Genomic DNA, 13,660 nt, shown 5'->3' with positions numbered 1-13,660 from the left:
AATAAGTAAGCTAAGCCTCCATGAATTGTGTATCAAGGTGTGAATTTTGTAGTGTCTAATATCTCAGGGTCGCAAATACAGCCCAGTGGTGCTGTGCACGTAACTAGCACAAGACCCTGGGTTCAACTATCAGATGCCCCCGTTCTGTCATGTTATAAACAGAGCAGAAAACTAGGAGAAAAAAACCCTGCTTACCAGTGGTACAGACAAAGGTACACCCAGCCAAGTAGTTCAGATCAATGAAATGAACGAACTCTAAGTGTTAACACGGCACTGCTGAGGCTAAAGAACAATGGCTTTTATATGTGGCCCAGGCTGCTCTTCAGCTCCTCCTACCTCAGCCTCTACAAACCTGGGATTACAGGTGTGTATCACTACCTTCCTCAAGACCAGTGAGATGCTTGGTAGGTAGAGACATCTGCTCCCCAAGCCTGACGACCTGCGTTTCATCCCCAGCACCAACTCTGACAAATTACCCTCTGGCTTACAAACTCACCCATGACACACATGTGCCCACACAGACCTTAAAATGTAAACAGCAAATCCAAGTGAAGAGTGTGGTGAACCGCATTTAGGAGGCTGGGTTCGAGGCTAGCCTTAGTGACACAGTAAAATCCCATGTCATAAAGCAATCGAGACAAAACCGCACACACTATGCTTCTAATATAAATGTCACAATCATGCCAAATGAAGTGACATGCATATTCCTTAGGGATGCCTGTCATATATACAGTAGAAATACATAAAAGCAACAGTACAAACTCTAACAGCACTTACTGCTACGGCAGGAAACATCTTAAGTCTAGACTCAAACTGATCAGGGCAAGAATCTCAAACTCCTGCATGACTCGCCTTCTCTGACAGGGTGTTCAGAGCAACATGCACACGCCTGTGATGCCCTCCGCCTAGTTCCCTTCCCTCTGTTCCTCAACACAGTTGTTTGAGCTGGTGGTCTCCCATTACTGTTGCCTCTCTCTCCAATCAGACTACTCTGGCTCTGACCCTCCCCTGCTGCTACCCCTTCACTAAAAAGCTCTTCAAGGACTCATGTTAGCTGCACTGTCACAGGACCACAGAGAGACTTCACACCACTCTGAAACTTTATGGCTATCATGACTTCAAATTGATAGTAATCATGTAATGATTGACGGAGCTTGTTCCTGCATTAAACAAATAAATGCAAATATAAGTTTAATATTGGGCTGGAGAGATGGCTCAGCAGTTAAGAGCACTGACTGCTCTTCCAGAGGTCCTGAGTTCAATTCCCAGCAAACACATGGTGGCTCACAACCATGGCATCTGTAATGGGCATCCGATGCTGTCTTCTGCTGTGTCTGAAGACAGTAACAGTGTACTTACATATAATAAATAAATAAATCTTAAAAAAAAAATAAGTTTAATATTTTTGACAACTATCTTTTATTTTGAGACAATGTCTCATTCCATGGCCCAAGCTGGCATTGAGCTCACTCCAGATCCTTCTGCCTCAGCCTCCTAGGTGATGGGATCACAGGGATGTGCCACGTTCAGCCCTGACAACTGCATGTCAGTCCAACTGATTCCTTTTGTAAGTGTAATATAATTTTAAAATATATGCATGTGTGCCTGAGTGTATCTGTGTACCATGTATGATCAGGAGCCTGTAGAAATCAGAACAGGCATCAGACCCTTTGGAACTGGAGTTACAGATATGTGCTGGAAATCAAACCTGGGACTGGAGAGAAAGCTCAGCATTTAAGCATAGTGGCTGCTCTTGCAGAGGACCTGGATCGGTTCCCAGCACCTACATGGTAGCTCACATCTGTCTGTAACTTTTGTTCCAGGGGATCCAACAGCCTCTTTCTGACCTGAACAAGTACTGGGAACACAGATGGTATGGGTGCATAAATATAGGCAAAACATCTATCCACACAGAATAAATAGCAACTACTGTTAGAGGTGTTCAAACCTCATGGCAGAGTCTGGCTCACTGAGCTCTTGGTCATCTTCTTACTGCTGGGGTCATTTTCATCCCAATGTTAATTTTTTTTTTATCAAATTAACATCCATCCAGTTTATAAAATGGGTAAGCACAAACAATACATAAATTGGACTTCATCAAGATTAAAATGCCTGTGGTGCATTTTCTTGATTTAATGATTGATGTGGGTGGTGCCACACCTGGGCAAATGGCCCTGCGTATGTAAGAGAGCAGGCTGTACACACCAGTAAGCACATCCCTCAGTGGTCTGTGCTTCTGAGTCTCTGCCTTGAGTTCCTGCTCTGACTTTCTCAGAGATGGAGTGGAGTGGCCTGAGCACTGCATGCTGAAATAAACCCTGTCTCCTCCTCAAGCTGCCTTTGGTTATGGAGTTTTACCACAGCAATGGAAATCCTAAGACAGACAACTAAGCGTCACTCTAAAAATGGGCAGACGGAGCCTGGTGTGGTGGTGCTTATCTTTAATCCCAACACTCAGGACAGGAATGTGACACCAGCCTGGGCCACTATCAGATCCTGTCTCAAAATGGAATTAGTGAGCTAGCGAGATGGGTCAGGTGGAGCTGCTTTGCTTCCTTGGCTGATGACCCGTGATGACCAAGTTCAGTCCCCAGGACCCGTGAGGTGGGAGGTTGTCTTTTGGCACATGTCCCCTCCCTTGCATGATGTAATGGAGGGAAGAAGCATCCAGCACAACCTCTGACCTCAGTGTGTGTACACAGGGTGTGTGTGTCCGCCTGCAGCACACCACACACACATACATACACACAAGCGAGTTTTATGTTATACATTTTGCCACAATAAAATTAAGAAAAAAAGGCTAAACAGGAAAAGAAGTTAGTGATATATGAAAAAAGAACTGAAAAATAAATATTCAAGCAAAATCTTGGATACAAATATTAATAGCAATGTTATTCAGAATAGATTTCATCATGTTATTACAGAAGGACTTTGGCATTCGTAATATTTCTTCATCTTTGATATCACCCACACACCTGTTACATCACTGAGACTTTTTTTTTTGAGACAGGGTTTCTCTGTGTAGCCCTGGCTGTCCTTGAACTCAGAAATCTGCCTGCTTCTGCCTCCCAAGTGCTGGGATTAAAGGCATCCGCCACCACTGCCTGGTGACTTTTGTTGTTTTTATTGATCTGTTATTTTCACTCATGCAGTGTGCTTGTTCAAACTTAAAAAGGTAGGTTCCCCCTTTTCATGTCTGGTGCATGTTAGGGGTGCTGAGGTCAAGGTTCATTCATGCTGAGCAACTGCTCTACTACTGAGCTGTCCACCACCCCAGCCCACTTTCCTTCTCTTTACATTTCTTGATGGAATTAAATGCTGCTGCTGCCGCTGCTGCCGCTGCCGCCAGGTCACAAGAGCTCTTGCTCTCACCACCAAGGTGTCACTTTTAAATAAGAATAGACAAGTAGAGCTCCTGGACACTCCAGGAGAACCTCTACCCCTAATGAGAAATAGAAAAGGAACCCTAAAGGCCATGAAGGGGCACACTGAAAAGACTCATGACAAACGAAGATGACAGCAGCAGGAAATGGGGACACAGATCCTGAAACATGTGTCTCCAGTGTCTGCCACAATGCTAGCTTATCGTCTCTCCCTGATGGCCATAACTGCAGAGCAGCACTCACTCTGCCAGGAGCACAGTGTGTCAGCACCTGGTGGACATGTCATGTGAGCACACAAAGCCTGTACCATGGTCAGATTCTCTGCAAGCAGACATGTGACCCATGCTGAAGAGCAGAAGAGAAGAACAGGACTCCTTCCTAGAAGAGCCAGGCCCACACCAGGGCAGTGCTGTAAGACGTCTCACTGATGCTCTCTTCTGGCTTCTCAGAAACCAGGAGATGTCACCTTACATCTCTTGGCCTTTGGAGAAAGTGCAATGTAGTGTATTCACTAATATGTTGTATTGTTAAAATAATAAAAATGTCTTTCCATTGAAATAAACTCCCAGGAGGCAGGGGTGGCACTGGAGAGATGGCTCAGTGGTTAAGAGCACTGACTGCTCTTCCAGAGGTCCTGAGTTCAATTCCCAGCAATCATATGGTGGCTCACAACCATTTGTAATGTCATCTGACGCCCTCTTCTGGTGTGTCTGAAGACAGCTACAGTGTGCTTATATATAATAAATAAAAATTAAAAAAAAGTATTGGGAGGCAAAGCAAGGAAGAGGGCCCCAAGTTCCAGCCTGTAATATACAGCAGGACTCTAAATAATTTAGAAAGGTGGGAAACGAGAAGACCTCGAAGAGTAGTTTAGCTGATGCTCAAAAAGCTGAGCAAATCCACTGCTAGGTATATACACGAAGAATGGGCTCAGAGCACACTAGAATTATAGCAGTAGTTATAATAGCCTGATTGGTATGAGTCTGACTGGTATGACAGAAATGACCAGAGCACAGGTCTACAGATGGCCTGTGTAATAAGACAGGCACACCCATGAACATGGAATATCAAGCAGCACAAAGGAATGAGGTGTGGTCCACACTCACGAGGGTCAAGCTTGTTGGTGGGCGGAGAGCTGGACGATGACCACTAGCAAGTGACTTCAAAAAGATGAATTTTACAGCATGTGAGTTTTATCTCAGTAAAGCTTAGAGCCAGGTTATGGCTTGGTGGAGGACCTTAAGTAACTAAAGCAGTTGAGAAATGGAAGAAAGACCTTTCAAGAAACACACACACACACACACACACACACACAATAAGATACTATGCAGTATACACACAAGAAAGGCAAGTTATGATGATGCTTTCCTGTAGTCCCAGACTTAGTAGGCTAAAGAGGAGAACTTAAGTCTGAGGCCATTATGAAGGGAGTCTTGGCTCCCTTCATAATGAGTTCAAGGATAGCTTGGGCTACAAAAAGACCCTAAGGGTAGGTAAGAAAAGATGAGAGATCAACCCAGGAACTCATGTGAAAGGATTTCACCAGAAAGGGATTTCAAAGAGAAAAAAACAGAGCAAACCTAAGGAGAAGTGAGTTGTAGTAGTTTGCTTTGTGTGAGACACTGTCCCATGTAGCAGTCCAGACTAGCCCACTGTTTAGTGACACTTGTGACTCCCCTGCCTCTGCCTCAAGTGCTGGCTGGAATTACAGGCACACTGCTAACAAGTTTCACCAGACAGAGTAAAGCTCCTAAAGTTTTCCAGGATAAAATCCAAGGACAGAGAAGCAGAATGGCTTTGAACGTCTCATCACAAGGAAGCACACATTACACAGTGGAGCCCTAGGTCAGAGGTGATGACCTCAGCCAGTTTCCTCTGCATTGTCCCTCGCACACCAACATAGGTAAATGCAATCATTAGTTTCAACTTTATACCTAAATTGTGAGGTCTGAAAGACATACTAAGTAGCCAGAAGGTTCTCCCAGGATAAAGAGAAAAGTGAGTCGAAGATCAAGCAGCCAGCAGGTGAAGTGTCCGGTGGGGAAGGGCCTACGGCAGTGTCTGAAGAAGAAAGGACAAGGCCTGCAGCTGGAAACAGACCCAGAGAACATGGCCAGGCCCAAGTAAGACAAGGGAACCAGGAAAGATAGGAAACCCTAAGAAATCAATACTTAGTGACTTAATTTTGGAGAAGAGAAGAGAAGGCAATTACACTGTACTGAAGAAGGGTCCAGAACAGACCACTGGCATGGCCAGGGAGCACTGGGAGGCTGCCTTCTGTCAGATACTTGGTCCTTTCTGATCTCTGCCACTGGTTTGATTTTTTAATACGTCATAATTAAATGTATTAGGTAGAAACCTCAGGAGTTCCCTGCCCTAGGGTGGGTGTGACATCAAAGCTGGGAAGAGGCTCAGAGGGCAGTGAAAACTGACTCTTCCAACACCCTGTGAGTCATCAAAGGTGTCCTCAGAATACATTATCAGGGTCACTGGGATACAAGTCTATCCTACCTGCACTCTGAGGCCTGTCCTTCCTGAACCTTCTGTGGGACAGGAACCACCTGAGAAGCTGAGCTCTGGAAGAACTTGGTCAGCACAGGGTGATAGCCAGAAGGTTTCCATGCCTCTAGCTACATGTTTGTGACTCAGGCTCCCTGCACACCATTTGTCCCTTTCCCCATCCCCTTTCTGTTTTGGTAATACAAGTAGATGAACCCAGGCCTCCTGTGTGCAGGCAGTCCTGGCCAGAGGTAACTTCTTAGCTTCTTTTCTTAAGTAGCCAGAGTACTGACAGAAACTAGGTAGAAAAGCAGAAACTCTGTCTTGCCTTTTATGGTTCTCTCCCGCTGGGACCACACGTCAGATGCCTGTACTTGGGGAGCAGTAAGTACTCCCTAAAGAGCTGGAAAGATATCATTAGGGTGGCAGCTTTGTGTCCAGCCTTCGTCAGGGCCTTTCCACTAATTACCACTCAGTCCTCACAAAGTTCTTATGCAGGCAGAGATGAAGATCAAAAACAGGTGACTGAGCTGGGATCCTGTGTGACCAAGCCCACAGCCTGCACAACAGGCAGCTGCTATCATAATGCTCATCTGGGAAGAGGTCGGGTCAGGCAGGCAGAAAGAATGAACACTGAGAGGCAAGCTCACAAAATTAGCCCAGAAACAGGGCCTATGATCCTCCCTGAGAGGCTCCAGGCACACCTAGGGATCACCCTTGCGCCACCCACCTTCTTCAGAGAGGTTGTTCTCTTTGGTCTCCTTGTCCATCTGGCAGCACCAGCCTTCCAGCCTCTCCGTCTCTGCCTGGAGGAGCTTCAGGAACCAGTAGCCATCCCTGCGGCAGGCCCCTGGCTGAGCTGGCTCTGCTGGGGAGCTGGAGGAGGTCTCCAGCCAAGGGTCGGGTGGGGGCAGCGAAGACGCCTCCAGGGCAGGGTCGCTGTTGTCTCCATAGGAGAGGTTGCGCTTGATCTGGGCAATCTTGGGGGCCTGTCGGGGGCCAGCGTCAATGCTGATGGAGTTGGGGTGTGAGGTACAGTCTGGGAGACTCCTCTCAGACGACTTACAACTTGAGTCATTGGCATCCTGGGTATCGGAGTCAGTGTCCCGCCGGGAGGACATGCTGTGAGAGGGGGCGCTGCTTCTGTGGGGGGAGGACGGGGACAGGAAGGAATGAGTCACCAAGAGGGCCAGAAACCAGCAGCCACCTGACCCGGACACACGGGGAGACAGAGAAACGGATGCATCATCTGCTCACCATGCGCCTGAAGCGGGTCCCACAGCCCCCGCTCATTCTCTGCTCAGCCCTTGCCCACCCTGCCCATGCCCACACGCGCACACACACACACAAGGACAAGGTCATAAGGTTGTCTGTTTACTGCAGTGGGGCCAGGAAGACCACCAGTATCAGGGAGCAGGGGCTACAGCCCAGCCCAGCCTTGCTCCCCTTGGGGTGACTGGTCTCAGAGCAAGCGCTCATGTGTCCACCCACCTGCCCCGCCCAGCCCCCACACCTGAGCCACCACCCACACCCACACCCAGCTTGGTTATTAGAAATCCAGCAAGGAGAAGTGGGTTAGGGAGAGCAGGAGAGGTGAGGGCGGAGGGAGGGAGAGGAGAGGGGAGTAGCAGCCACCACACCTCTGTCCAACTTACCGCCAGTCGTCCTCTACCTGAACCCCGATGGACTGGAATTTGGTAGCGGGACTGGGCTCCTCTTTTGGCACTGGCTGAATGCAGTCAACCTTATTGAAGGACAACGACAGCAACGGCACGGAGACAAAGACAAGAATAAAAACAAACACCACACTTGCTGCTGAAATTCACATTAGTGGGACGACGCAAACAGACATGTGGACAGACGGACACGAGGCATGCAGACACTGCACGTAGGCCCAAGTAGGGCCAGGTTAAGCCGGGCACTGCTCATTCGCGAGGAGGCAGGAGGGGATGGAGATGACTGGCTTTCCCTACTCTGAGGAGGGCGCCATCACATCGATCGCTTTTGGTCCGTTGTCCTCCGAGAGGTGGGAACCGCTCCTTCTAGTCCTCTCCTTTACACGATCAGAGAGAAAAAAGGACGACGGGAGAGAACACACACAAAGCCACAGCCGTTATCTGGTGTAGTTGAAGCCGAGGGCTGTCTGGAGGCAAAGATCATTCCCCTAACCCTTGTAGTGCAGCCTGAAAGGGGAATGGTGGCACCTGTAGTGAGTGCCAACCACAGACAGCAGTTCTCAGACCCAGAACCCAGAGCCAGCAATGCTATGGGACCCTGCCCCTGGACCTGTCACACTTGCTTTGTAAAGGGGAGCAAATATGGCAGCAATCATGTCCTGGGCCCAACCACGAGGCAGCCAGCTAAATCCCACCCATCATGGCCCCAGCACAAGGGGAGCTCACACCTGATCTGGGGCTTGAGGTGTCAGGGTGAGATGAAATGACAGCCTCGGGAGCTGGGATTCCAGTGCAGGGGACAGGGAAGCTTTCTGTTTGGGAAAGGAATAAAATCACACTTCCTCTAGCAAGAGCTAATCTAGGAAGCACAGCTGTCTCCAAGGAGCTGTGATGAGGCACAGAGCAGGTGAAGCCAGGTATGCTCAGAAGGCACTAAGCCAGAGTCCTCTCCCCAGGGTCATGTTCTGAGTAAAGGAATCAAAGCTGGTCCCCACTGACTCTCAAGCCTTCTGGGAAGGGAAGAGAATCTGGTTTGGCCAAAAGGAGATGGCCATCCATCCCAAAGACAGTTAGGATCCTATGTCTATAAGAATCCCACCTAGAGAAGCTGTAGGGGCAAGTGCTGGGTACTCATGAAGAAACCCAGCTGGAGAGCCAGAGGAGAATCTGTCCAACTTCTTTCCTGTACTCTGGTCCTGAGACCGGAGCCATCTCAGACAAGGCCCTGCCTGGATTCCTGCTCTGTTCCTTCTCGTTCTAGGGTTTTGTCATCACTCTGCTGCTGAGGAGAGGAGATGGAGACCCCTGCAGGCCCGACCCCCTGCACCATACTGGCCTGTTCTCCTCTACCCTTCCTCTGGTTTGGAAGTGCTCCACCTCCCCACACCCCTGCCCTCACCTTCGTCCACTACAGCTGGTCTTGCCTCCCTCACTGCCTCCTACTGCAGTCTAGAGGTCCAGCCTCGTAGCAGAGGGCTTTCTGGGTTTAGACCAATTCTTGAAAATTGTGAGACTGATCTCAAGTTTGCCTCACTGAGCTATCAGAAGACAGACACCTAATGCTGGGAGTTGGGAGGTAGTGGAGGAGAAGCTGGGCACCACAGATATAAATATGCACTGGGTTTAGCTTCTAGATGGGACATGAGACTTGGGGTATGGACCCTTTTCTATGAAGGGAGGCATAGACTTGACATCACACTCTTAGCCATGGGTCTGGTGCTTCAAGCGACCTACCTGTCCCCAAGGCCTGAGTGGGCTCTGGGTCAAGTTCCCCTTGAGAACCCCAGGGCTCAAGGGCCCTGGTCCCAGGCTTCTAGCCCATCAGCGTCTATGCTCCACGATGCTCCCGCTGCCAAGCGGGGCCATGGTTTCCGTACCGAGCTGACCTTGGATTAGAGAACTGTTAAGCCAGCCCCACCTCCCATGAGTTGTCTGGCAGGGCAAAGGATGGAGTGGACAGACAGACAGTAGACAGCAAACAGTGTACAGGAGCTTGCTGGCTGAGTGTAACTACATTCACTGGGACAACCCACTGGAGGATGTCCAGCTATGAACCTACAGCATAGGCAGCTGGACACACGAGTGTGGCTACAGGAGAATTTGGTTTAGCCACTTGGGCAGATGCACCAGAATAGACAAAGACATCTCTTCCCGGGAGACCTAGTGGGCCTCCACTAGATGTAATTACACGCAGGCCGGTGCACGGAGTGGACAGAAGACAGTGCAAAAGGGACCCCTACTTGTATTCCTATTGATGACAGTTTCCTTTTGGGGATGGCCTCGGAATGGGACTCAGAGCTCGTTAGTGTCCCTTGTTCACTCTTCAGAGTTGCATGCTTAGGAGGTGGCTCCGGAGCTTCAGGGCCTGGGGTAATTCCACCCCGTGTCACACTGGGTGGCCGGGTACTGCTGTCCAGGCTGTCTGATGAGTTACTCAAGCCCGACTGGCTCGTCACTTCACTCTTGTGGTCTTGGCTGTCCAGGTAGGTATCCTGAGCAGACTCGGTACTGCTCTGGACGGTGACTGAGATGAATGGTTTCGATGTGGTACGTGGAGGGACCGGTGGAGGGGTCTTCTTATATGCCACTAGGCATGATGAACCTGCAGACAGGTGAGAGAGCAAAGTGAAGGTGATGCCTCTAACCTTTCAAGGCTTCCCCTGGGCTGAGGCCCTGCCTGACCTCAGCTAGAGGACTGTGAAGCAAGAGAACAAGACTCATACACAGTAATGACCAACACAGGCACACGGGTCCTATCTACCCCTTGTAAGGCCCAATCTAATGAGGAAGCTGAGTTATTAACAGATGCTCCCTACAAGGCTGTGGCAAAGCCTGACCAATGTCAGAAGGAGGCAGTAACAAGAGAAGAACTTATCTTGGCTTCCCCAGGGTCACTCTATGACCCCTTGGGTCCTATAGCTTCCTAACCTTTTTTTCTTCCTTCCCTCCTCACTTCTTCTGTGTGGACATTCTGCTCCATCTGGCCACCACAATAACACTCTTCGCCATTCTCAACCCACTTACTCCTTCTACAAAGACCCCCCACACCAGCCTGCTGCCCACAACTCCACCATGCTCAATCCTTCTCTCTGTTTCTAAGTTTCAGGAAAACAGGTACTGCCACAGATCTGAGTCCCCTGGGCTCACGTGCAGCTGGACTTACATCAGCACACCCAGTGTTTGCTTCCCAGGCTGCACTGCCTGGAACCAGTAGTTCCCCCAGCAGTGCTGTACCTGAAAAAGGACCTTTCTCAGTCTTATCTTTCTAAGTGCCCTCTCCTATGATGGCCCAGCAAAGCAAGCCCCTACCTAGGTCTGGGTGCCCTCTCCTATAGAGACCCAAGCAAGCTCCCACCTGGGAGCAGAGCTACTACTCATCAGAGAGATGGTACCCACTCAGTGGTAGTCCACAAGACAAGGCCCAGTGTCACAGAGGCTGGACAAGGGACACAGCAGAACGTTTTCTATCTGCTAGTAGAGAATATCAGTACACAGTCCTCTAGCTATGAGAAAATGACACAGTCAAACCACCTTGCAAAAGAACTGTCATTTTCTTAAAGAACTAAGCATGCAGTTATCACAGAACCCAGCAAGAACAATCAGGCAAGTAGCACACAGAAACAAACATGCATGTACAGGCAACTCTATTTGCAAACTCAGAGACTGAAAACAAGGAAGACTGAAAACAAGTAGCTGAGCGGCTAAATGGAGGCACACCTCTACTGTGGAGTGCTACTAGGGAGTGGGAAGAAATGAACAGAGCCACTTGACGACTTCAAAGACTCTCAAGTCATTGTGCCTACTGGGTAAAGCAATTCTCCAGACAGTGAATGAGCCTATGTATATTACAATCTTGAAATGACCAGATTGTTAGAAATGGAAACAGATCAGTAACCACCAGGGCTGAGGGTACGCATGGGGAGAAGATAAATGGGCAAGGCAGTAAAGTAAAAGGGACCTACTCGTGTAGTGATGGGACTGCTCTGTGCACCATCAGGGGGGCTTGCATATAAGAAATCTGCACTCAGTCGGGCAGTGGTGGTGCACACCTTTAATCCCAGCACTTGGGAGGCAGAGGCAGGCAGATTTCTGAGTTCAAGGCCAGCCTGGTCAACAGAGTGAGTTTTAGGACAGCCAGGGCTATACAGAGAAACCCTGTCTTGAAAAAAACAAAAAAGAAAGAAAGAAATCTGCACTCAGGGCTAGGGAGATGGCTCAGAGGTTAAGAGCACTGACTGCTCTTCCAGAGGTCCTGAGTTCAATTCCCAGCAATCATATGGTGGCTCACGACCATCTGTAATGGGATCTGATGCCCTCTTCTGGTGTGTCTGAAGACAGCTATGGTGTACTCATATATATAATAAATAAATCTTTAGAAAAAGGAGGAGGAGGAAGAGGAGGAGGAGGAGGAGGAGGAGGAGGAGGAGGAGGATGATAAAATCTGGGCTGGAGAGATGGCTCAGAGGTTAAGAGCACTGACTGCTTTTCCAGAGGTTCTGAGTTCAAATCCCAGCAACCACATGGTGGCTCACAACCATCTGTAATGGGATCTGATGCCCTCTTCTGGTGTTTCTGAAGACAGCTACAGTGTACTCATATATATAAAGTAGTAAATAATTCTTTAAAAAAAAAAAAGAAGGAGGTCTGCACTCGCTGACCACACACAAGCATGTGCATACAAACAGGGAAATCCAAGTGAGACAGTGGTCTGTGTCGCTGTCAGCATCACACTGTGATGCTGTTCTACAGTTTGTAAGATTCCTGGAAACTGGCTACTAGGCAATACAGATTGCCTTCAGTCTAACTTCTTGCACTGTACATAAACCTTCAACCAAGGAAGTCAAACCTGAGGATGGGTGATACTGAAGTAGCAGAAACTACAGCAGGAAGTGTCAAAGGCCGGTGGCCAGCCTGTGCAGTGGAGGTGACAGACCTGGGGGTTTCCAGCCAGGTGTTCTCACTTCTCACTGCCAAACTTCCCAGTTCTGCTCAGGCCTTTGGAGGAAACAGGGCTTCCTCACAGGTACCCATGCGGTCTTTGTCACTAAGTTAAGGGAGAAAATTGAGGATGGAGGAGACAGCCACATCTCTGGGCTAGAAGAAGGACTACAGGAGGTGGAGAGGGCTCAAGTCATTAAAAAAACAAAGACCTTCCAATCTCTTTTGCCCTCCCCAGGGTACAAGAAAGGGCAGACCCTGTTACACAGGCTGACAGACTAAAGCTGGGTCATATGTGGAGTTGTGCTTAGCAGCTTTATGGTGTTGACAAGAGGCTATATCAACCACACCCACTTTACAGATGGGTACATGCAGCTCAGAAAGGCTAGAGAATGTGCCTAGAGTTACCAGTGCTCAGTGGCAACCACATTTGCTGGACTGCACAGTCCACCTCACTGCTTCCCTCTCAGGCCTTGGAATCCTTCCAGCTGGGCACAGCTGCATATGTTTGAGGCCCCACTGCTGGGATCTGAGGCCAGAGTCGGATGTGTTCTCAAGCCCAGATCTTACTGCTAGGGTAGGGAGGTTCTAGCCTGAAGGCAGAGAGACCTGGCTTCAGGGGCAGGCATTTGCTTTCTGGGTTTTCCAGTGCCCTCATCTATTCAGACCTTCCATCTGCCAACAGCATACCATTTTCACACAGCCCTTGGCAAATTCAAAGCGCACCCACCCACACTCTCACTCTGGACAGTATGACTGAAGACAAGATCCCTGCTTGGATTTCTTCTACTTATATGAGATTATCCTATTCTGGTAAGGGTCCTGAAGCCAGGAGGCAGCATGAACCAGACAAGCTCAAGTTCAAACCTGCTCTGCCCAGTCACCCTGCAGAAAATGATGACATAGGTTGTATCACAGAAGCCAGGCTCTGTGTGGCCAGAGCATGGAATTCCTACGGGCATGGAGGAAAGAGGGAGCTAGACCAGATCTGTAAGTCCCCAGCTACTGGGTCTGTGACCAGCATGGGAAGAGGGGATTCTATAACAAGATGAACATACAGGGCAGTTATTAAAGCCAGTCCCCCAAGGCCCAGCAGACAGGGCTGACCTAAGGAAGGTTTGGGAAGGGGAATGTCTAGCCTAAAAGTCCCAAAGGCAGCAGGTT

General features: G+C 49.1%; 1 protein-coding gene across 8 annotated transcripts in view; it reads right to left on the bottom strand.

The window, feature by feature from the left end:
- Positions 1-13,660, bottom strand: part of Dlgap4 (DLG associated protein 4) — a 151,490-nt gene that overhangs the window by 5,529 nt on the left and 132,301 nt on the right. For 7 of the 8 annotated variants that reach the window (XM_031372505.1, XM_031372509.1, XM_031372508.1 and 4 more), the window contains 3 exons: positions 9,799-10,160; positions 7,538-7,626; positions 6,613-7,025 (listed from right to left, as the gene is read on the bottom strand). In XM_031372505.1, the coding sequence (XP_031228365.1) occupies positions 6,613-7,025; positions 7,538-7,626; positions 9,799-10,160 (864 nt within the window). Of the gene's footprint in view, positions 1-6,612; positions 7,026-7,537; positions 7,627-9,798; positions 10,161-13,660 lie in introns of those variants that run through there. The other variant, XM_031372513.1, reaches the window with a different exon arrangement.

This window comes from Mastomys coucha, unplaced genomic scaffold (genome assembly GCF_008632895.1).
Source record: "Mastomys coucha isolate ucsf_1 unplaced genomic scaffold, UCSF_Mcou_1 pScaffold15, whole genome shotgun sequence".
NCBI lineage: Eukaryota > Metazoa > Chordata > Mammalia > Rodentia > Muridae > Mastomys > Mastomys coucha.
The sequence above is the reverse complement of the archived record's forward strand: the minus strand, read 5'-3'. Positions and strand labels throughout refer to the sequence as shown.